The sequence below is a fragment of the Desmodus rotundus genome, chromosome 2, assembly GCF_022682495.2.
Source record: "Desmodus rotundus isolate HL8 chromosome 2, HLdesRot8A.1, whole genome shotgun sequence".
Lineage (NCBI taxonomy): Eukaryota > Metazoa > Chordata > Mammalia > Chiroptera > Phyllostomidae > Desmodus > Desmodus rotundus.
In genome coordinates this window covers 131,468,469-131,494,450 of record NC_071388.1, presented here as the reverse complement: position 1 = coordinate 131,494,450, position 25,982 = coordinate 131,468,469, and the positions used below count along the sequence as shown (strand labels likewise).

Sequence of the window (25,982 nt, the reverse complement as noted above, 5' to 3'; positions counted from 1 at the left end):
GCCTTTTATTGCTTTTTGTTGTCTGATTGCTGTGGGTAGGACTTCCAATACTATGTTGAATAAGAGTGGTGAAAGCGGGCATCCTTATCTTATTCCTGATCTTGGTTAGAAAGTTCTAAGTTTTTGTCCATTGAGTATGATGTTGGCTGTATGTCTCTCATATTTGGCCTTTATTTTGTTGAGAAGTGCTCCCTCTATTCCCACTTTGCTGAGTGTTTTTATCGGAAATGGGTGCTGTATCTTATCAAATGATTTTTCTGCATCTATTGATATGGTCATGTGATTTTTTCTTTGCTGTTGTTGATGTGCTGTATTATGTTTATTGATTTGCGAATATTGTACCATCCTTGCATCCCTGGGATGAATCCCACTTGATCATGGTATATGATCTTTTTAATGTATTGCTGGATGCGGTTTGTCAATATTTTGTTGAAAATTTTAGTGTCTATGTTCATCAGCGATATTGGCCTGAAGTTTTCTTTCTTCGTTGTGTCTATCTGGTTTTGGGATTAAGATGATGCTGGCTTCATAAAAAGAGTGTGGGAGTCTTCCATCAATTTGGATTTTTTCGAATAGTCTGTGAAGGATAGGGGTTAGCTCTTCTTTAAATGCTTTGTAGAATTCTCCTGTGAAAACATTAGGTCCAGGGCTTTTGTGTATTGAGAGTTTTTGATGACTGCTTCAATTTCGTCCACTGTTATTGGTCTGTTCAGGTTTTCTGCTTCTTCTTCATTCAGTTTTGGAAGATTGTATTTTTCTAGAAATGTGTCCATTTCATCTAGGTTTTCAAATTTCTTGGCATACAGTTCTTTGTAGTAATTTCTTACAATCCTTTGTATTTCTGTGGTATCAGTTGTAATCTCTCCTCTTTCATTTCTAATTCTGTTTATTTGGATCCTCTCTGTTTTTTTTCTTGATGAGCCTGCTTAAGGGCTTGTCGATTTTGTTTATCTTTTCAAAGAACCAGCTCCTTAGAATTGTGATTTCAGTCTCTATGTCACTTAACTCTGCTCTGATCTTGGTTATTTCCTTCCTTCTGCTTGCTCTGGGCTGTTTTTGTTGTTGTTCCTCGAGTTCTTCTAGGCATAGGGTTAAGTTGTTTGTTTGAAATGTTTGTATCTTTTTAAGGTAGGCCTGTATTGCTATGAACTTCCCTCTCAGGACTGCCTTTGCTGTGTCCCATAGGTTTTGGGTTGTTGTAAGTTTATTTTCATTTGTTTCCAGAAAGTTTTTGATTTCTTCCCTAATCTCATTCTTGACCAATTCATTGTTTAATAGCATGCTATTCAGTCTCCATCAATTGAGTGTTTTGGGTTTTTTTCCTTTGGGGTTGGTTTCTAGTTTCAGTCCCTTGTGGTCAGAGAAAATGCTTGATATGATTTCAATTTTCTTGAATTTGTTGAGGCTTGCTTTGTGTCCTATCATGTGGTCTATCTTAGAAAATGTTTCATGTACACTTGAAAAGAATGTGTATTTTGCTTCTTTGGGATGAAAAGCTCTATATACATCAGTTAAGTCCATTTCATCGAGGGTATTGTTAAGGGACACAATATGTTTGTTGATATTTTGTTTGGAAGATCTGTCCATTTTTGACAGGGGGGTGTTAAAGTCCACTACTATAATTGTGTTGCTGTCAATATCTTTCTTGAAATCCTCCAAGATTTTCTTTATGTATTCGGGTGCTCCTGTGTTGGGTGCATATATATTTACAATGTTTATGTCTTCTTGGTGGATTCTTCCTTTGAGTATTATGAAGTGACCTTCTGGGTCTCTCTTTATGGCCCTTCTTTTGAAGTCTAAATTGTCTGATATGAGTATTGCTACCCCTGCTTTTTTTTTCTGTCCATTTGCTTGGAATATTTTTTCCAGCCCTTCACTTTCAGTCTGTGTAGTTCTTCTGTCTGAGGTGGGTCTCTTGTAGGCAGCATATGTGTGGGTCATGCTTTCTTATCCATTCAGCTATTCTATGTCTTTTGATTGGAGCATTTAATCCATTTATGTTTAAGGTTATTATTGATATGTAGTTATTCATTGGATTTTTTCATAGCTTTGTTCCTCTCTCTTTCTCCTTTCCTTCCTTTCCTTATGGCAGTCCCTTTAGCATCTCTTTCAGAGCAGGTTTAGTGGAGGTATATTCTTTTAGACTTCTTTTGTCTGGGAAACTTCTTATTTGGCCTTCTATCTTGATTGAGAGCCTTGCTGGGTGAAGTAGCCTTGGTTGCAGACCTCTGGTTCTCATCACTTGGAATATTTTTTGCCATTCTCTTCTGGCTTGGAGCGTTTCCATTAAGAAGTCAGCTGCTAACTTTATTGGTGCTCCCTTCTATGTTACTTCCTGTTTCTCCCTTGCTGCCTTTAAGATCCTCTCTTTGTCTTGGAATTTTGCCATTATAATTATGATGTGTCTTGCAGTGGGCCTCTTTGGGTTCCTCTTGCTTGGGACTCTCTGTGTGTCCTGGATTTGTGTGACTTCTTCTCTCATCAGATTAGAGAAATTTTCCATCATTATTTTTTCAAACAGATTTTTCTATCCCTTCCTCTTCTTCTTCTTCTGGTATCCCTATTTTACAGATATTATTACGTTTCATGTTATCCTTCATTTCCCTTAATCCCTCTTCATTCTTTCTGAGCCTCTTTTCCTTTTCTTGCTCTTTCTGGGTGTTTTTTTCTACTTTGTCCTCCAGCTCGCTGATCCGATCCCCTGCTTCATCAAGTCTGCTTTTGATTCCTTCTACTGTGTTCTTCAGTTCAGAAATTGTATTCTTCATTTCTTCTTGGCCCTTGTTGATAGTTTCTATTTCCTTTTTCATGGTGATATAGTTTGCAGTGAGTTCATTGTAGTTTCCCTGTAGTTTCTGGTAGTTCTCTTTGAGGTCAGTGAGCTTCCTGATAACCATTGCTTTGAACTCAGTATCTGATAGTTGACTTGCCTCTATTTCAGTTAGCATTCTTTCTGAGTCTTCCTCCTTTCCTTTCATTTGGGGATTGTTTCTTTGTTTTCCCATTGTTTGTGAGACTCTTCTTGTTAGCCTCTGCTTCTTAAATTGATGTGTTCTGACTCCCTGGGTTTATGGTATAAACTTCTATGGTAGAATGCCAGTGGGATTCAGTGGTGCTGTCTCCTTAATCTCCTGTGCTCACTGGTCTTGAGCTGATGTTTATGGGTCTAACAGGGTCTAACTCTAGTCTTTTCAGAGCTCCAGGTTTTATTGTCTCACCTGTGGGAAAAGGAGAAAGAAGGGGGGAAAAAAGGAGAAGGGAAGGAAGGAAAGAGGGAATAGAAAAGGTATGGAAGGAAGGAAGGAATAAAAAAAGATTGGAGGAAAGATAAGAAGAAGGAATTTTAACAAAAATTACAATAAAAAATAAAGAAAGCAGGAAGAAGGAATAAAAAAGTAAAGGATGGAAGGAAGAAGGAATAAAAAAAAAGAAAGAAGGGCAGAAAAGAAGAAGAAATTTAGGGGGAAAGGAGAAAAAAAGAGAGAGAGAAAAGAAAAGAAAAAGTCTTCTGCTGGCTTTATACTGGTCAGGTTAGTTCTGCTGGTCTTCCTGTCTGTGAAACGGTAGGGGGTGGTTGGAGGGATTGGTTTCACTTTTCTCCCTTCCTGAGCCACACTCTTTGCTGTTGTCCATCCTGCAGTCCAGTTTTTCAGGGTCCTTCTGCTCCCCCCTAGGCCTTTAGTTCACCAGTTGTGTTGTCCTTGAGGTGCACCAATTAGGGGCAACTCACACTCCACCTTCTTGCTCTTTGCTGTCTTAGATGCTAGGTGCTCCCAGTGCTCTTTCAGGGTAGTTCAGCCCCCTACTGTGTCAAGTCTTTCCAGGGACTGCAGTCTTCCCTAGCCTTGCAGCTCCCCCCTGCTGGGCATTCTGCCTTCCTCCTAGAGAGCGAGTAGGCCCTGCAGGGCTCTGTGGGCAGTGGCTAGGTGGGAGTTCTTCAGTCCCGGGTGCTTCAGGTGTGGTCGCCCTTGGACAGCTAGGCAGTTGATCCGGTTGGGGTTGCGCTGCCAATCCTGGCTTTGGGCCTGTGCCCTGGGGCAGCCAGCTGCTGATCCGGGTGCACACCTACTGGAGGTTTCAGGTGTGGGCACCCACTCAGGGTTTCAGGTGCGGGACCCTGGCCACTGATTGGGGTATGCACCCACTGGGGAGCTTTGGGTCTATGCACCCAGACAGCCCGGCCACTGATAAGGGTACGTGCCCAACCCGTGTTTCAGTTGTGGGCGCCCAGTCCGCTGATCTGGGTGCACGCAACTGGGCTTCAGGTGAGAGCTGGGGCTGCTTATCCCGTGTTCACAGTCCAGGGGCTGAAGGGGGAGGGGCGGGAGAGGCCAGGGCTGCTGTGGAGAGTTCTCTAAATAGCTGCTGAGTGCCTCTATTTTCTCTTATTCTTTTCAAGAAATTCTTCCTATTCAAGCCCGCCTAGTCCAAACAAGCACCTGACCTCTCACACAGCCCAGCCTGGCTCTCTCCCAAGAATCCTGCAGCAGACCCTGCACCCCGGCTGGGGCTTCAGCCACCCTGGTCCCAGCACTGGTCCCAGGGACCTTATTGTCCTTAAGCACTCTTCTTACTGTCTAAACTTTCAACGTCCTCTATCTTTGGTCTCCAATCTTCATATATGCTGGAATACCATTGGCTTTTCACTCTGTTCCTGAGATCAGCTAGGCGTTTCACTGGTGCCCAGGGGAAGTGGACTCCACTCCCACCTATCTCGCTGCCATCTTCCCACCTCTAACTGAAGCTGATTAGTATGGACATTTTGATGATGTTAATTCTTCCAATACATGAACACTGTATATGCTTCCGTTTATTTGTGTCTTCCTTAATTTCTTCTTTCAGTGTTGTGTAGTTTTCTGAGTACAGGTCTTTTATTTCCTTGGTACTTTATTCCTAGGTACTTTATTTTTCTTGTTGCTATAGCAAATGGAATTTTTGCTTGATTTCTGATTCTGATATTTCATTGTTGGTGCATAAAAATGTCTTCAGTTTCTGAATATTGACTTTGTGTCCCATTGTTTTGCCAAATCACTAATTAGGATTAGTAGTTTTGGTGGAGTCCATAGGGTTTTCTATGTACACTATCATGTCATCTGCAAACAGTGACAGTTTCATTTCCTCCTTTCCAATTTGGATGCCTTTTATTGCTTTTTGTTGTCTGATTGCTGTGGGTAGGACTTCCAATACTATGTTGAATAGGAGTGGTGAAAGTGGGCATCCTTATCTTATTCCTGATCTTGGTTAGAAAGCTCTAAGTTTTTGTCCATTGAGTATGATGTTGGCTGTATGTCTCTCATATTTGGCCTTTATTATGTTGAGAAATGCTCCCTCTATTCCCACTTTGCTGAGTGTTTTTTATCATTAATGGGTGCTATGCCTCATCAAATGCTTTTTTCAGTATCTATTGATATGACCATGAGATTTTTGTCTTTCCTTTTGTTTATGTGATGTATTATGTTTATTGATTTGCAAATATTGTACCATCCTTGCATCCCTGAGATGAATCCCACTTGATCATGGTGTATGATCTTTTTAATGTATTGCTGGATGCGGTTTGCCAATATTTAGTTGAGGGTTTTAGCGTCTACATTCATTAGCGATATTGGACTGTAGTTTTCTGTCTTTGTTGTGCCTTCATCTGATTTTGGCATTAGGATAATGCTGGCTGCATCAAAAAGAGTTTGGGAGTCTTCCATCTTCTTCAATTTTTTTGGAATAGTCTGTGAAGGACAATAGGTAGCTCTTCCCTAAATGTTTTATAAAATTCTTCTGTGAAACCATGCAGTCCAGGGCTTTTGTGTGCCAGGAGTTTTTTGATCACTAGCTGTTATTGGTCTGTTCAGGCTTTCTGCTTCTTCTTCATTCAGTTTTAAGATATTATATTTTTCCAGAAATTTGTTCATTTCTCCCAGGTTTTCAAATTTCTTGGCATACAGTTGTTCATAGTAATTTCTTACAATCCTTTGTATTTCTGTGGTATCAGTTGTAATCTCACCTCTTTCATTTCTGATTTGATTTATTTGGGTCCTCTCTCTTTTTTTCTTGATGAATCTGTTTAAAGGCTTGTCAATTTTGTTTATGTTTTCAAAGAACCAGCTCCTGGATTTAGTGATCCTTTGGATTGTTGTTTTAGTCTCTATGTCATGTAATTCTGCTCTGATCTTGATTATTTCCTTCCTTCTACTCATTCTGGGCTTTGTTTATTGTTCCTCCAGTTCTTGTAGATCTCTAATACAGTTGAGAATAAGGAGTGTATCTAAGTATATGAAAGGAAAATAAATGTGTCCTAAATTGTATATTAAAATGCATAATTTTGTTACTTTTATGTTATTGAATTTATTTCATCTTGATGCTTAGATCCTTGCTACTCAGTGTATTTCATAGACCAAGGACAATGTTATCCCTAGAGAGCTTGTTAGAAAGCCAGATCTACTGAATCACAATCTCTATTTTATCAAAATTCCCAAGTGATTTTTAAGTATGCATATTAAAGTTTAAGAAGCAATGTTTTGGACTATATACAATTAGGTATTACTCAAAGAAATTTTAGAAGTATGTGACCTAAACCTTAAATAAACTCTTGTTACATGAATTCTGATTCTGGCTCATATGAACATAGATTTGTTGTAAAGAGTACTAAGTCAGGAATTAAAGCATGCTTTTTAATAATTGGCTGTGCCTTTTAGTGGTAGAAAAAATCATTAAGTTATCAAACTTCTGAGAGTCTCTGTTTTATCATTTTTAAAGTGAAGAGCTAGTTAATACCTCTTCTGGTACTCAATGAGGTTGTTTAGAGGTTCAAGAAAGATGTCACTTTATTCATACTCAAGGTGTGTACATGTAATGCACTGTTGCAATTTATGAATTTACAGCAGCTGACTATAGGTAGATTATGAGTAAGAGCTCCTTAGGGAGAAAGACAAGATAACAACCCCAGAGTTTGATTGATAACCATTTCTTTTTGCTACTTTTTAGCATAAATAGAAGTGGCTTGGGGGAGTGATGTTCTAAACAGAAGGGTAGTTTGGGATAATTTTGATTTTTTGTATTTAATTGATTTGTGTTGACTTTGAATGGGTGGTCCAATCAATTACTTTGTAATTAGCATGTGATGAAAACATGGCCAACAACAACATAATACAAGACAGAAAGATGAATTTTATTCAGTATTTGCCTTCAGTTTTCCTTGTTTATGAATGCTTATCAGTTAGCATTTTAATTAAGATCTGAGGAAATGTCATAGGCCCGGATTTGACAGGGCTGTGAGGATATTGTGAGGGATGCTTTCATGAAAGTCAACAGTGAAACTATGGTTCTATTACAGATAAAAAAACTTGTGGACCTCATGAGTTCCAGTGTAAAAACAACAACTGCATTCCAGACCACTGGCGGTGTGATAGCCAAAATGACTGCAGTGATAATTCAGATGAAGAAAACTGTAGTAAGTAACACTTTCTTGGGAATGTTGAGAGCTGATTTAGTCCATTTTTAGTTCAGTTAAGGTGTAAATATGAACCTATCTGTCCTGCAGCTCACATTTTATGCATATATTCACATTTGGACAAGCAAATTAAGACTAAATTAACCTGAATCTCAAATGGTAGAATTATTGAAATGCTTATCCTGGGAGTTATTTTCTAATAGTTATCAGAATTGTTACGGAAGTATCATGAGGTTTATGGAAGTATCATGAGGTTTAATGCAACCCATTAATATGCAATGAAGGGAGCCCTTGATGCGAGCTCGTACAATGAGCTGAATGATGTGGAGACAGTACAAAGCACATCATTCTTTAACGGGTGGTATTCATTTCGTCTCATTTCAGTCTCAAATTCTTTTACACTACAAATTCACCCAAGAGCTTCTTTCAGTGAAATATCATTTATTTTCTCCAGAGTGGTGAATACTATATTTATTCAAGATGCTTCTCTCTGAAAATAGAACAACACTATTAGCATTATCTATCTCCTGCATTTTTATGTAGTAAATTCAAAAAGTAATAATTATCCAGCACATTTATTTTCCAGGAAGTATGGGAAAATGTAAAATGGTAAAGCATTTCTATATTCTGGCATTAATTTCTGAATATATTTCTTACTTTCTTACACTGCTGTTTAAACAAAGAAAGCTATATAATAATGTTTAAAATAAGATAATCAAATTCCATTCATTAAATATTTATATGCTTCTACTTTCAAAAAGGATTTGATAATAATGATAATGTCTACTTTAATAAATTGTACTGACAGTATTCATTTCCCAAGACACAGAAGACAAAATAGGAATTCTTTTATTAAAGCATACTGTTTTATTATATAAAAGCATAGCATTAGTAGAACCACAGCCATAATAGACCAGTTGGATATTCAGTTTGCAAAATATCAAACTAATCTTTTGCATAACCTTCAAACTTAATCTGACTAGTGTTTGAGTATCAGTTACATTAAACATGAACTTTCTGGATCATTATGATTATGGAGTGCTCTGAATATAGAAATATTTATTGCTCCTTCTTTACGTAGAACTCTCCCAACTGATTATACTATTTATAAAGGTAAAAAAAAGAAAGTCATGAGAGTGTTCTAGATTCCTTTAGTCAGCAGCTTCTTAAAAAACTTTAAAAAGCAAGCCCTCAGATTCTGTCCCATGGTATAAAAATCTAAAGGGTGAGGCTGCTAGAGAGAGAAGGGTAGAGAAAGAATTATGTACAGGGTGGGGCAAGAGTAGGTGTAAGTTGTTCATATGGAAAATATTTCAATAAGTAATAAGTAATAACAGCAATAAACTTTGTTTCACATACTCACAACTGTAAACCAACTTTGCCCCACCCTGTACATACTTTCTATTTAATTGATTAGTATTTCATAGCTTAAATATACAAATAACTACCCAGCTTGGTTTGAGATACCTTTAGTGTTAATTATCTATAAGATACTTGAGAGGAAATACCCTATGACTGAAGGCTATTGAAAGCAAGAGAGGGAAGATGAGAAGATTGGAAATTTACATCTTGGAAAACCCTCTATTCAAATGGTAACTAAAATTGTGTCAGATGTTAGGATACTGTTATAATAAGAAAAGGAGAACAAGAGTTGAGATAGTCTGCTTCTGAGTCACCTGGGGCTTCTTAGGTGGCTAACTATCATTTTGCTGACCTCTGAAAGTCAGCCTTTGCCCTGACTGGTGTGGCTCTGTTGGTTGAGTTTCCTCTAGCAAGTGAATTGTCGTTGCCTGGATTCCAGATCAGGGTACAGCCCCGTGTTGCTCCTGGTCCGCAGCTGGAGTGCGTGTGAGAGGGAACCGATCAACGTTTGTTTCACACATCAATGATTCTCGCCCACTCTTTCTTCTTCCCTTTTCTTCTCTCTACAATAAACAAATACATTATTTAAAAGCCAACCTTTGATTAAGAAAACAAAGAGAAGCAATACTGCCTCTCACTTGTCACTACGGAAACTTCATGGCAAGAAAAACAAGGGAAGTGGCTGTATTTTCAAGCATTACAATATAAGATACCCAATTATGTGTGATTCTCTTTTAGGTTCTTTTCCTTTTGAGCTTGTAGCCTCAGATAAGTAATATTGATGACTTTTCAGACAAGAGTTGACAATGAACAACGATGAGTCATGTTAGCGTTGTGACACGGAAGGAAAGAAAGCATACACAAGACAAGCGCCAGAGTTGGCAACATGTGAAATATGTAAGAATGAGTCATAGGAGGATCAGAAAGAGATCTAGATAAAAATGGCGTTTGAAGGTACCGTCTAGAATAGGCCAGAAGCAATGAGAAGTTTTACATGTTGAAAATGGAACCAGTTCTACATAGACAGAAGCTGAGAGCATGAAGAATGAGAAGAGAATACCAGGTCTGTAGGGAGCACCAAGAGACTAGTGACATAGAAGTCAGACTTAGGAAAAATACTGTTGCTATATTAAAATGCTATCAAATATTTCCAATTTTGTGTAATCCACTGAAACTATTATAATTATATATGCATGATTACAATAAAAATACTGTGATTATACACATTTAGTTACTATAATCTATATTTTGATTAATTACTATATATTTTAGTTATGACTATATATCACATAATTAAGCATATAATTACTATATATATATATATGACAACAATATACCCAAAAGGGAAGTGGTATATATTATCTTTTATAAATAGATTAGCCAATAGTAGAACATTTATTTCACATTTGACAGTAATTGTAAGCTAATATTAAGTAGTGAAATATAGTTAACAGAGTTAGTAAACAGACTTACAGTTTAAAAAAGAAAGCATTTTTTTTAACACAACCACATTCTATCACTCAACACTTAATTGTATTCTATTGCCTCATTTATTTATGACATTTATATTAAATTCTTGTTTAAGTATCTGGAGTAGCTCTAGGGAGTAGGACTATGTCCTAAAGCCTAGCACAGCGTCTGACACCTGTTAATAATATTAATAATGTATTTTAAAGTCACTTTTGGACTTATTTGTTTATGAATCTGATTTAATGAATTTACTTTTTTAAATTTTGTTGGAAATGCTCCAGGCACGAATGTGAGAAGAGTTTAAATAGTAGTGGTGGTATTAACTGCCAACTATGTTTTAAATTTAATATGGCTTCTTCCTTTGTATATTTGCATAGGATAATTGTTCTGTTGTCATTTCATCATCCTCAGCGGATCATTTCCCTTGTTAAGTGTGCAGCATGGATACTTAGCTTCAGCAACGATTCCTGCTCTTAAGAACAAGGATGTTTTATTGTTATTAAAGATATTTCATAATCTAGATTGAAGGATTGGAAATATCTGAGAAAATTCAACATCTATACTATTTTTATCAGCAAAACATATAGTATATTGTATATGGCATGTATCCCTCCTAGGTAATTGATATACAAAAAATTTCTTCATATATTTGTATTATTAGGAAATAACACCTCAATAGATATAAACATACCAAATGATTTGATCAACTAGATTAAGGTTTATAGAGAGAGGAAAGATGTCTGTCTTATTTGAATTTCTAGTACTTTCACACTGAATTTACATCAGAGGATTATTTGTATAGCATGTCAGTTATACTAATTGTATTCTAAACATTCTCCTCAGATGCCTACCCCCACAGTCCTCTAGCTTTTTAACTTATTTTCTTGGATTTATGAAATATACTCAGTAGAGAAAGTGGGGCCTATAAACCTTTCAGCTCTGCCACTAACAAATATCGCTTTGAAAGTCACTTTTTCTTCCAAATTTAGTTTCTTCAATCTTGTGCAAGAAGGCTTTCAAAGCTCTATTTTAATTCTGAGGCTGTATGTTTTTGCATTCCTTCGTAGCAAAGTGAGTGGCCAGTCCATGTGAGGGAGGATGAAATGTCATCATGTAGGGGGGTGAGAAGAGCAAAAGGGTCCTTTTTTATTATTATTAAGTGAAATAGATTCTGCTAGCCAGGTGCCTTAAACAGGTAATTTGAATTCTCAGGGATTTCGTATTAATCTCTGTAATATGTAAGCACTTATTACTTCCTCAGTAGTATGGGAGACAATAATATAGCCTAGTAAATAATATAGGCCCTGTATCACGTGTTCTACATTCAAATGCAGTAATAGCTCTCTGCGTACTAGGTGATTTGGAGTAATTTTTTTATCCTTTCTATACCTCAATTTGCTCATCAAAAAAAGGGCCCTATAATAACACTACCTTATAAGGTAGTTAAAATTGATGAGTTAATTCCAGTAGTACTTTGCACTAACTTCACCTAGTGCCTAATAACAAATAAGCAATCAGTAATTGGTAGCAATTATTATTGCTAGAGTTAGTAAGATCAGTATTAATAAAGTTGCTCCTTAAGATTAAAGGATAATACATGTAAACATAAGGTGAAAACAACAACAAAAAAGAAACTCCTAGTTTTATACTCAGAAGAGCATTGAGTCATGACGGGAATGCTCCATTTAGTGGCTTTTTTCCCCATTCTGTGAAGCAGCAGTTTATCTTAATATAAAGCCCGAAGTTCACATTTTGAAATAAAGTCCCAGAGCAGAGCAAAATGCTCCGATACGTATTCCACTTGCCACAGTTCCCCCAGTGTTTTCCGCAGGGATTGTCGTATAGAAGTGTAGGAGCCTTCATTACACCAACCCTACAGCTCGAAACCGAGTTTTGTGCAGAGCAATACTTAAATGCAGGCTGAATTATTCACAATCTTTACGGAGGGACTTAGGCTTCTAATAGATGTTCCTCAAAAGGAATTTCCGTTACCTATTCCTTCTTCACCCAAGGAAGATATTATTGTGTGTAAAACAGTGTAAATACAGTTAATCCATAGAGAAAATGTCTTTCATCATGCCAGATACCAGCTTCGTTTAGAAAGCAAAAATTAACAAGAACTGATTTCCAATGGTCACAGAGATTACTTGCCAGAACAAATTTCTGAAATCTATTTTATTGTCCAGATGAGCTATATTCCACTTGGTAGTTAAGCCAAATAGCAAGTCATTATCTGGCTTAGGTTTTATGTGGAATGTGGCATAGTTAATCAATAACTGGCAAATTATCTAAAATGAGAAGTACATTACATAGAGAATAAGCAAGCAATTGTATGAAAAGAAAGTTTTCCAAAAAAAAAAAGAGCCTCCTTCTGCCTCTTTTACCTGTATCTACCGAGTCATGCCCAATAATACCCTCATATATGCTTCTTGTTCTATGAGCTCTGGAGTTTCTGGGGACAAAACTGGAGAATTAGAAAGTCATTATAACACGTAATAAAAAGTCAGGAACCAGAGGCTAGACTCCCTCCTCAGTTAGCAAACAGCCCCATGGGTACAGGGAGTCACAGAATGTCTTACTTAAAGTAAATGCATAAAATGACTTAGAATCTCAACAACTGAAAATGATCAATTTTGTATTATAATATGTACATTTTTATAATTTTATGCCTTTTCTTTTACTTTACTGTTATATTTTTATTAAACAATGAGCTTTATCTTGTCTGTTTTTTCAATTTGTTTCTATAATGTTGTTCTCTATTCATGACTTTAAAAATAAAATTGAAAGGTTATTATATTATGTATCATAGATGTTTCATGAAACATTTTTCCTGAGCAATTTATTACTTCTGCTGGACTAACTGCTTTTTTATTAATGCAACCTAATGTTGTATGTTATATAAATTTTAAAATGCAGTAGCATATAACAGAATAAACCTATGCTATTTTTCTCTCCCCAGAGCCACAGACCTGCACATTGAAAGATTTTCTTTGTGCCAATGGGGACTGCGTTTCTTCCAGGTTTTGGTGTGATGGAGACTTTGACTGTGCAGATGGCTCTGATGAGGTAGGCCACCTTGAAACGTCAAACAAAAAATACAGAATTTCTTTAAAATTACATTTTTAATTAACATTGTTTAATCCAATGAGTGTGACAAGGACAGCTCTGAAGTGCACCTTGCTCCGGACACACTGACATGACTGTTACGTCTAAGCTCCATGCTGCCCACACCCGGCACAGGGAATAGCTCTTGTGCTACCATTGACAGTTAATTTTATAGTCTGTTTTACAAGTGGTGAATGGCTGGGTGGGGAATAGGATGTTTGGGAACCCTATTCCCTATAGCTGATGCCCTTGCCATCTGTGAATACGTTCACAAATTTTCTGCAAGTATTTATAGGCAAGACTAATATTTTATGCATTTTAAACAGTTTCTTCTCCCCAGTCTCTTTCTTCAATTGATAAAGTATCAAAGGCGTCGATGCGGGTCATCAATTTTCATGAAACCACAGGTTCAGCTTTGCTTAGATGATGAATCACAATCCATTTATAATAAGGCCTGCGTACACACAGCTTAAGTGAAAAAGTTTAGAATTTCTCTGGATAATTCTGTAAACTTAGATGGTGTTACCATTTATAATACTTCTCATAATTCATTATTTATGAATCTATGTATTTATATTTCAGCTATTAATTACTGCGATGCTTTAAAAATAATACATGATGTGTGGTTATATATCTTCTCAATCGAATCTAAAATGACCTAAAGCCTCATTTTTAAATATCAGGGAGAAATATACCAGTAGTTAATAATCACTTCTCATGATTTTTTCTTTTAATGATATTCCGTGTTAGTATCAGGAACACAGCACTTGTGCAACCAAATACAGTTGCAGGTGAAGGAAAAGTTGGTCTCTGGACCCCAGTGGCCACCATAACTCCTTCTGGGGAACAGTGACTCCCTGGAGCTCTGCTGCTTTGGTTGACCTGTGGATGTACTTTCTCCTGGTGAAGGCCCTCCCACTGGATGTAGGCTTGGCCAGAGACAATCTTCCCTGTGCTCTAGAGTTTTCTGCATTGCAGGTCCAACTTCCTGAAGTGTCCTGAGGTATCCACTGAGTTCCTGCCTTTTTGGCAGAGCGATACTGCAGGTCTTTACTATTCATAAAACCCACACAAACTGTTTTTCCCAGCCTTCAGGCACCCTCATCAGGCCCCCACAAATCTGTGTTATCTCACTCACTTTAATAAGCCCCCTAATCACATTTAGCTGTCTGGATTTAGAAACAAATGGCTGTAACTTCTCACTTTGCAGGCAGAAAACCCAAACTTCCAGGTTACAAAGTTTTCTCAGGAAAAGTTGAAAAATACTATTTCTATTCATGGACCATTCAATAAAACAAGTCAACGCAAAAGAAAGTAAGAGGATTAGTGGACACAGAAAATAGTGTGGTGATGGTCAGAGGGAAGGGGGCTGGGTGGATGTGGGCAAACAGGATTGGGGAATGGGGACGTCTGCAATAGTGTCAGCGATAGAAATAAAATTTAAAAAATCTATGTGGGAGTTAAATTCTTACATTCCTTAGCTACGTGTTTACTTAGGATCTATTTATTTTAAAATTATATTAAATTGTCAGGAAAATGCATTTCACACAAACTCATTCATGCCATGAAAATGTTTTGTTTTCTTTAACAAATATTTTCCACAAGCCTATTTAATCTGTGAAGCATCAAGAGCAGGGAATAGATTGCTTAAGGCTTATGATTTTATCTTGCATATTATTTACTAGATATTCAAGATACATATACAGGATCTTCTTTTTCAAAAATCTTACTCATTTTAAAGTAGATATTCTTATTAACAGCATTTCTCTCATGCTGTAAGTTCCTGGACATAGTTCTCTGATGGCTGAATATATCTCCATTATCTACATATTTTCATGATAATGCCGCCAGGGAATCAAATTAACTCTCTTAAAGGTGGCCTTTCTCTACGTTTAAAGACATTTAGTCCAGTACATTTGTAAAGAGGTAGCTAATATTTAGACAATGGATTTATATCTTAAAGTTTAACATGACAGGTTGTATTGATAAAAAAAAAAAGGTGAACTGAACAAATGTTTAGAAAACAATTATATATACGATAGTTCATATTAGAAACAAAGGAGAAAATGTGAGCATAAATTTTGTATGAATGTGAACTAACAGTAGTTTGTTAATATCTAGCTAAAACAGTAAGAAAGAAACTAAAATCTTGAATCAATATAATTGCATATCAAATTAGTGCCATACACAGAGGAGAATTTTTTAAAGTAACTTTAAAATATAATAGTTGGCCACTTTATCCAGTATAATATATTGTAAGAACAGAAAGAAATGCAAAAGAATCCTAACCTGTATAAATAGACTTGTTTTGGATAATAATATTGATTTTACTACTTTGATATTCACATGTCTTGAGAGTAAGATAATACAAATGCTTAATTTTTAAATATTATTAGCACTCAACATTTTAATAAAAAGAAAGGAGATATTAGTAGAAACAAACAGTATAAACAAAAACTTTATTAAATTCAAAAATATCACAATGAGATCTGATTTTTCTTTCTTAAAATATATATTTCTTAGTTCTGTTACAGAAAAATCCTAAAATTAATGACATCCATACTTTAAAGATTATTTCTAGAATTCACATAGTGGCATCTAAATACTATTTTCTAATTAAAGGAAACAAAAGGCCTTTGAGAAATGCCTAATTCCAGGTCTGAGAAAGGAAATTGACAAAATGAGCTGCTAACACCCTGTCAAACCAGACAAGATGATAGTGTCCAGAGTACAGAGGCGCAAGTTGGAAGAAGTTTGTACTGATGAAAGGAACAATTTGAACATCACAAAGAAAAATGACTACAATGGGTTGAAATGCAGTAAATATGTAGAAATATATGTTTATAACAGTACTTAGTAAAATAAAGAGCTTAATTTTCACTTTGGAAGTTGTTAAGATATCAACATTCTTAGTATTTAATCAGCCAAATTTAGAATGTGGGACATTATATAGAACAAATAACCAAGTTTATTCAAGTAGTAAGTGACATATAAAAATTAGGAAAATGAGAAATAGTTCTACATTAAAACAAACTCAAACCAAATTTAATGAGCAGTCCTCTTTTACATCCTTATTTTACTGAAGAATAATTTATATAGTTAAGGAAATGAGGAAATTTTGGGTATAGATTGAGAATAACTTTACACTAAGGCATTTTGTTAATTTTGTGATATTTTAAATTTTCTGATACTATTGTTGTTATGTTAAGATAGTTCAGAATGGAAACACATAGGCAGAGGGTATATGAAGCATGGAATATTGGTAATGGCGGAACATGCATAATTGGGCACATGGAGTTCATTATTCTCGTCTCTACTTTCTGTGTATTTTTAAATATCTAAAATAATTAAATACCCTAAAGTGCATATACACATACACACATCAACTGCAATTTATTTTTATTATAGATTAAAATCTTCTGATGATAACATGTCTGAAAGTACCAACTTCTGTGCCATCAATACAGATACACGTGTGCCATTGGTTAGTGAGCTATTTCACTGAAATTGGTGTTATTGCTGAGATAACCACACATTAATTCTAAAACTATATACTAAGCAGCTATTATAATCATGGCATGGTAATAAATACTTGGTACCCATCAGACATGACCTGTATCCATAGAATCAGACATGATTCCTGTCTCAGTGAAGCTTAATTACATGAGATTTTAATTTATATTCCTTATTTTCTGTATTTGCTACTTCATCCACTCATTAATTTATTCATTCATCAGTTTTTATTGAATGCTTACTATTCCCAGGCAGAACACTGAGCATGAGGAGTATAGCAGTGAATAAAACTTATAAAATCCTTTTCTCATGACTATTTCTCCAATATTTTGATACCTTTACTGTTACATAGCTTACTACTCAGATACAGAAAATTTCTAATTATCATTACACATTAAAAGCCCTTTCTTAGGTAGTTCCATTTCTGTTTAAACTTCCCCTGTGAAGTCTTTCTTAAAAACCTTAAGAATGCATGTGTTTCAAACCATCTCCATTTATTTTGACAGGTAATGTATTTTATTGTAATTGTTGTTTTAGGTGCTGGTCTTTTCCATTAGTCAAAGAGTTTATCAAATACAGAGACAAAATCTTATTTCTCTTTGTAGTCTTATTTAAGAAACACTCTGGGAAAGATTAAACCCTCAATATTTGGGGAGAGGATGGGGGAAGAAAATAAATTATATAGCAGGAAGTCTATTAAACATCCATCAACAAAGAGAAAATTATAGGAATTTAGAAAGGAAACTCTTCATCCTTATATAAGGGTAAAAGTAGGAAGAAGCTGAAAGTAATAGTTCGAGATGTTTCATTCCCCGGGAGTTTCACAAGCTGTGAGGCAATTGCACCTGTTGTGGAAGGAATAGACAAATACATTTTGTCAAAAACAGAAATTCCTTAATGGTGGAGAAAAAAATAACCCCAGCAAGATATTTCATTGTTATATCCATTTCAGTCAGGATGGTCAGATGCCAAGGAAGGTTAAATTTCTAGTGGATACCATTCATGGATCACAGATAAGGAATTTAAATATCCCTAAAGCTATAGATACCATCTTGTTTGACTTCCAAAACAAATCTATATGTGAGCTAGCACAAATGACAATGGTGACGGTTCATTTCACAGTTAACTTTATGAACAATTGTTGAAAGATAAGATTATGAACAGGAAGGCAAACTGTAAAAGGACAGGTCCAGGAGAAAACAGATGGAAAGAAGGATAGAGAGAGAACACTAGGGAAGATTTGCCGATGCAAAACATTTGCATTAAGTTTCTTGTTTGTTTCACGTGCCGTCCTTCCACCCCACTCCCAATGACCTGGATGCCCTTCTTAGAAACCATTGATTAAGCTTCTTACCCTATAATCTTTATTTTCCCACACAATTATTTTTTATTGAACTTAGAAATAGAGGAGAGAGGGAGATTTGTTGTTCGACTGTTTTTGGCATTTATTGTTTGCTTCTTGTATGTGCCCTGACTGGAGATTGAACCTGCAACCCTGGAGTATCAAGATGATGCTTTAACCAACTGAACTACCCAGTAGGGAGAATCCCTTACAATTATTAAAATGCATTACTCCCTTAGGGTCCAGTGGCACAGCCTCCCCTTATCACCCACGCTGGGTACTTGAGGTTCACCCTTTGTATGGGCTGAGTACACATTTCTCTTATAGTTGAGCCTTGGTTTTTGTTGGCAAGTCAATGAGAGAGATTTACCCAGATCAGTTAGCTACAAAGACTGTCTGTGACCACTGAACACCAACCTCTGCCCTTTGTGGAGGATCAGCTGTGCAGAGGCAGGGTGGTGGTGCTACAGTGTGGTCTGTAGCTGTCCACTGGGTGAGCTGGCCCTGGGATTTCCTGGATAGTGCAGGCCAAGGACAGCCCCCACCTTTGTTTTGCCCAGGGCACCCTGCCTAAACTGTAAAGCAATTTGAGATGGCTGCTACTTGTGTTGGGCTTGGAAATTCCCAGGGGAAGCCAAGCTGTGACTCTGATCTTGTTGCTGCTAGGGCTCACTGAGGCCAGCAGTTGCTTGTTTAATAGGATTTAGGTGCCAAGACCAGCCATTCATATGGAAAACTAGCTTGGGTGGGCCATAAACGGGGTGGGTAGAGCCTCTGTGGATCTCCAAGGTGGGTCATACAGTATTACCCGGGTTGATGGAGTATCAGATATGGCACCAGCCTACCAGCTCTATGAAGCAGAGGGCTCAGCAAGGGGATAATGGCTTCTGCTTGCCCCAGTGCTAGATATTTCCTTCTCTCCCTGTATACCGCTGGTGCCCTTCAAGCTGCCAACCCTGTGCTGGAGCTCAGAGGGAGCAAGTCTGAGTAGGTGAGTCCCTGTGTGGTTTCCCCAAGAGGAACTGCTTAGGGCTCCAGCAGCCTCCTCCACTGACTCAAACCCTGCTGGTGTTCACAGCTAGAACTTGTGGGGACTTATCTTCCTGGTACTGGAATCCTGGGTTGGGGAAGCCTGGTGTGTGTCTGGGACTCCTCCCTCCCAAGATATTCCTCCTGAACTTTTATGCACGTAGGAGTGGGGCCAGCCTGTTTAGTATCTGCACCCTTCCTACCAGTCTGGAAAGATGTGGTTTCTTTAATTCTGTAGTTGTCAGACTTACATTCAACTCGATTTCTGACATTTCTGAGTGATGGTTGTTCTATAATTTAGTTGTAAATTTGATATGGTTGCGTGAAGAGGTGAGCCATGTCTGCCTACATCACCATCTTGACTGGAAGCTCCCCCATAATTGTCTATTGAAGAATGATCCACTCAGAGCAATTTAATTAGTATGAAGAAGCCTTGGCATTTATGTTTTTTTTGTTTGTTTTTCACTTCTCAGTTTTATTATTACGGAGACAAATGAAAGTGGAAAATTGTTATAATTATGTTATGTAGTACTAGGCTTACACATGATCATCTGAGCTGAGCTGCTTGTATGTGGCAGACTTGGTTTCTATACTTCTAGGTTTCTATGTGTAAGTCTCTAGTTGTCATTTGGGTTATATCTGTCCAATAATTTAATTTTAATTACATCTGGGTTGGTTTTTTTACAGAGAAATTGTGAAACAAGCTGTTCCAGAGATCAGTTCCAGTGTTCCAATGGTCAGTGTATATCTGCAAGATGGAAATGTGATGGTCACGAAGACTGTAAATATGGAGAAGATGAGAAAAGCTGTGAATCAGGTAAAATGGTTGAGGTGACATTAAATTTAGCTGATATTTCAACTTGATAGAATTTAACTTTGAACAATGATATTTAAATAACAAAAAAATACAAAATCCATGCATAATAATCTGAAATATCTTGACACAGATTAATTGGTGTGCCTTTATATGTTTTGAAAGTGTTTTAGCAGGTAAGATTGTTCCTGTGTTCAAGTTCAGACATTACTTTCCAAAATATTACTTTATGGGTTGTTTACCTTTCCACACCATTTGGTATTATTTTTTTAAGACAACAAAATGAAATATGTTGAAGCTCCAAGTACAATAAAAGTCTGGTTTTCAATTATGGGTATTAAAACTAAGAAACAGAACATAGCAATTTCAGCATGATACTGACTAAGAAGAAGCATGAGGGTAATTATTACTGTTTGCATCTTTGTTCACAAAACAAAATTAGGAAGCAAAACCAGCATATAGGAAAAATATACCCAGTTTATACATTTCTATTTTTTTAAATTTTATTTATTTATTTTTAGAGAGGGGAAAGGAGGGAGAGAGTGAGGGAGAGAAATACCAATGTATGGGGGTGCCTTTCCCGTGTCCCTCACAAGGGACCTGCATGTGCCCTGGCTGGGAATCGAACCAGCGATCCTATGGTTTGCAGGCCGGCACTCAATCCAATGAGCTACACCAACCAGGGCTCTATTTTTAAAATATAGCTCTATAAATATGTTTTTAAAAACTTAATTTTTATACAAGCTACTTTTTAAAGATTTTATTTTATTTTTTGTTTTTATAGTTTTTTTAGATTTTTATTTATTTAGCTTTAGACAGAAGGGAAGGGAGAGAGAAAGATGGGCAGAGAAACATCAATGGGTGGTTGCCTCTCATGTGTGCCCCTCCTTGGGACCTGGCCTACAACCCAGGCATGTGTCCTAGACTGGGAATGGAACTGGCAACCCTTTGGTTCACAGGCTGGCACTCAATCCACTGAGCCACACCAGCCAGGGCTATTATTGTTTTTAATTTGTTTGCAATGATATCCTTAGAAGGGAACTGAGGTGATTTTATAAATCCTGTTTTTTTGGATTTATTTGGAGCAAAGTATACTTGTCTCTTTTACTGAACATACTAAATATATTGAAATATGTAACATGAATTTAGGGAAAGTATATCTAGGGAAAGTGTACTACAATCTGTGTATAATCATGAAGGCATTACGTTGAGAGCATAGGTAGGAGTAGCAGATATAAGATGCACACAATTACTGTGTGCTCCGGGACCAAGCCCATGGTCCACAGCCCTAACTGATCACATCTTTTTTTCTTACTGAATCCAGACATCTTCTTGGCTACTTAATAATACAAATCCCTAGGCAAATATTGTCAACTAAAATACAAGGAAAACGCTTTTTAGCTTTCCTGGAATATGCAACTCAAACCACAAAGTCATTGTGTAAGTACATTTGGCTAATTAGTGTTCTAACAAAAGGCCAAGAACCCCCCAGAGGTTGAATGCAAGCAAACTCAAAGCCATAGATGACAAAGGCAGCTCTTATAGTTTCAATGTCAATTAATTAGATTGGGTACTGGTAATAACTTACTTATCTATGTGCTATTTTAATTTTCTGTGTCATAAAGGAATACTTAAAATTCTGTAGGCTCTGTTAAGTATATATATTTGTGTTGAAAACCCCACAACAAAAACATTTCTTATAACTTATGCAAATATGACATTTATATCAATATAATCAAATAGATATCACAGTGTCTGTGAGACCATGCCAAGATTTCCTCTTTTAGCTTTATACAATGCGTATATATATATACATATATATATTAATTAACATTTCCAAGGATCACTAAATCCTAGTATAGTTTTGAAAATAACATAAGGATTTTATCTTCTAAATAATTTAATTTAAAATTATAAAAAATTTATTTACCTCTCCAAAATCAAAGGGATGGAGGGTATAGAGGGGTTTTTCCTCTCTTTAGTTTATTTGGTTGAATACTACCTGAACAGACTACTATGCTATCGAAGGATATTTAATACAATATTATATATTATAAAGCACTTTTTAAATGAATATTTAATGTCAAATGTTGAATATAGTTTAAGCAATATAAACTATTTTCATTACTCTCTATTAATTTTATATGCTTATGCATTTTTGTCTGTGAAGCCAGTCATTCCTTACTGAATCTGACTCTCAACTTTGTAATTACATTCAGCTTCTCCTACTTGCTCATCAAGTGAATATATATGTGCCAGCGGAGGATGTATTTCAGCATCTTTGAAATGCAATGGAGAATATGACTGTGCTGATGGTTCAGATGAGGTAAAAACCTATCATTTGATTGAAATCTTCGAATTACATGAATTAGATTTAGAAAAGCAAATGTAATAAAAATAGAGGAAAGAGACGGAATCTTTATTCTTATCTGTCTAAAATGTTAGGAAAAATACATTGACTCTAATAATTTCAACCAATCCCTGAAGTTTAATGCTGTCTGTGTACTAAACCCCACTTTCATCTGTAGAGATTATATTCATTAAATCAAAACAAACAAGCCCACCGTATAATAAATCTCCAGTATTGTCAGCCGCATGTCCCTTTTGCCTGTGACTGTATCATTATCATTAATAAAAACCGCAGTGCCCACTTGTATTTGAACAGATGAACTGTGTGACTGAATGTAAGGAAGATCAGTTTCGATGCAGAAACAAAGCCCGCTGTGTCCCAATTAGATGGCTGTGCGACGGAGTTCACGACTGTGTGGATGGCAGTGATGAAGAGGACTGTGACAGAGGTAAGGTGTGTGCGTGTGCATGTGCGCCTGCTCCAGGAGTAAGAGAAGGTAGTTAAGGCACTCCGAAGGATGTGCAGCGTGCTGGAGGCAGAAGATAAGGTCATTCAGTTCTTTTTTAAAAAATATATTTATTGATTATGCTATTACAGTTGTCCCATTTCCCCACCCTCACTCCACTCAACCCTGCCTACCCCCCTCCCTCCCACATTCCCCCCCCTATAGTTCATGTCCATGGGTCATACTTATAAGTTCTTTGGCTTCTACATTTCCTACACTATTCTTACCCTCCCCCTGTCTATTATCCACCTTTCATTTATGCTACTTATTCTCTGTACCTTTCCCCCCTCTCTCACCCTCCCAATCCCCTATTGATAACCTTCCATGTGATCTCCATTTCTGTGGTTCTGTTCCTGTTCTAGTTGTTAGCTTTTGTTTTTGTTTTAGGTGTGGCTGTTAGTAACTGTGAGTTTGCTGTCATTTTTACTGTTCATATTTTTTATCTTCTTTTTCTTAGATAAGTCCCTTTAACATTTCATATAATAAGGGCTTGGTGATGATGAACTCCTTTAACTTGACCTTATCTGAGAAGCACTTTATCCTCCCTTCCACTCTAAATGATAGCTTTGCTGGTCATTCAGTTCTTGTTTACCCTTTCTAGTTTCATTACATAATCGTCTGTACTAAATAAGCAAAATCTGGGCTATTTTCAGACCAAGGATAATGTCACTCTTTGTAGAACAAAGGCCACAGAAGGCAAGTCTTTACTGAGTGTGTACCATGAGCAGGTTTTGGACTGGGTGCTGGGTCAGAGAGAGATGCTGGAGGAACACTGGGAACAGGGCCACTGGAGCCATTATTACAAATGTATTTGTGGGGGACATTTCTCTTCCACATTGCTTGCCTCAGTGGATAAAAACAAACTGTTACTATATTACTATAATTTTTAGAACTAAAATTACACATACCGATATGCTGGATCATATGTAGATTCTAGTTGCACCCCACATTTCCTTCTTGCCATATGGTAGAGAAAATGACCTACATTTTTCGTCAGTCTGGAAGACAACTTTGAGTTTTATAGTGTATTGCTTTCCAGCTATGTGAAGATATTTCTTGACAGATAAGAGCTTTTAGTTGTAAGTCACCACAGTACAATCAGTTAGTGGTACTACTTTAGAGTTAATGAAATGAAAGCAAAGGAATTGTGTGGTGAAGCTTATAAATTGTGTGGTAACTCTTATTATTTTTACAATGTTAAAGACATTATTTAAGTAAAGATTTCTTTTAACCTGCTGACAAAAGTCTCTAAGTGGACACTACATTTCAGAATATTAGGGATATCATCCACAGAGATGGTATCAGATATTGATATAGACTGCAAGGCACTCGAATAGGCACTCGGGGTTTATACAGTGTAAATGTACCTAAAATACTTACTTCCGTAAATATCTACTCACTCGAGGAAAAATATCTCCTATTTCGTCTAATATTACATCAAAACTTTATGATTTGCTGGTATCTCCATCCCAGAACCTGAGAAAGTGTTATATTCAGCAAGAGAAATTCTAGCTCTCTTTTGGAATCTGCAATGCATTACAGAGAGCCACAAAAGGTTAAACCTCCATGACAACTATTTCTACTTTTGGTTAATTTCTCACACTAACTTTCTGTAATTGGTTACTCTAGAGACAAAAACATTTGTGGACCGTCTGTCATCCATAATCTTATGTAATCTCTTATGTAAAGACTTTGGAACAAAAATTAAGTTATTCATCTTTCTTCTACTCTCTAACGAGTAAGCTCTATCCCCTCAACTTCAGTCACTGTAATTGGTATATTTCTTTCTCCCATGGCTCCTTGCCTGGGCTCATGTGCTACTAACTAAGTGGTCTTCAGTGCTTCCTACTCATTGCTACCAGGTTCATCTTTTATGTGTACAACTGATTATGTCAATCTTTACTCCATCCTCTTCCTATCTGGTTACATACAAGTAACTGAAGCTGGCAGTCAGATTTACATGAAGAGGATCCCATTTTATCTTCCCAGACTCATATTCTCTACTTCTTTTTATGTATCATGTATCATACAAACTAGAAATATTGTAGCAACATCCCACATGCTTTTCAACATCTCTGCCAATAAAAATTGTATCTGTCCTTTCAAGTCTATTTCACTTATTACTGTCTTCAACCCAGGTACAGCCTTTTTTTTTGAGTTTACCCACCCATTCTTTGATTGGATTCTTGTTATCATTATAGTCCTTCTAATATAATTATTTGTGTGTTATCTGCCCCTTTCCCCTGTTGAAATGTGAGTTTCTTGATGCCAACAATTACATAGGCCAACAGAGCAAGGAAATATTTTTCAGGCAGTGATATCGTTAGGTACAAAGTCACAGAGGTGAGGGACAATTTAGCTGGTTAGGAACCACAAGTAACTGAAGGTCTATGTTAGAGAACTTGGTTTTAATATTAAGGGTAATGAAAAGTTTTTCAAGCCTTTTAGGGAATCCAACATTTTTTTTTTAAATTATTTTCAGTATATGTGCAAACAGGTATAGGAAACAGAAAAATTCCGAGGAGCTTAAAGTACAGGTTATGTTTCATACCTATCACACAGTTTCTCCTTAAACTTTGGTGTGGATACAGATTCTTTTTCAGTGGGTCTGGGTGGACTCCAGGTCCTGCATTTTTAACAAGCTCCCAGGAGATGCCACTGCTGCTGGTCAGAGAACCACTCTTTGAGTAGCACAGTTCCATGGGAAATACTTTGTTGTTAGCTCCATGGGCCAAATAAGCTGACAGTAGATTTTTCTGTCTTTAACACTGACATATATAAAGTCCACTCCTTCTGGAGGCCTGAATGCCTGGTAGCAGTTCAGTCTTTTTTTTTTTTTAATTGTTGTTCAAGTACAGTTTTCTCCATTTTCCCACCACCACTTTACCCTGCCCCACCCACCCACACTTCCCACCCTCAATCCTTTCCCCTTTGGCTTTGTCCATGTGTCCTTTATACATGTTCCTTGATGACCCTTCTCCTTCTTTCCCCCATTATCTCCCACCTCCCTCCCTTCTGGCTAGTATCAGTTTGTTCTTTATTTCAATATCT

At 36.7% G+C, this 25,982-nt stretch overlaps 1 protein-coding gene across 1 annotated transcript in view; it reads left to right on the top strand.

Annotated features, from left to right (window-relative positions):
• The window catches only part of LRP1B (LDL receptor related protein 1B), a 1,720,016-nt gene that overhangs the window by 1,571,268 nt on the left and 122,766 nt on the right, over positions 1-25,982 (top strand). The window contains exons 69-73 of the mRNA XM_053919407.2: positions 7,325-7,441; positions 13,233-13,339; positions 19,950-20,079; positions 22,296-22,402; positions 22,742-22,874. Of these exons, the coding sequence (XP_053775382.1) occupies positions 7,325-7,441; positions 13,233-13,339; positions 19,950-20,079; positions 22,296-22,402; positions 22,742-22,874 (594 nt within the window). The remainder of the gene's footprint in view (positions 1-7,324; positions 7,442-13,232; positions 13,340-19,949; positions 20,080-22,295; positions 22,403-22,741; positions 22,875-25,982) is intronic.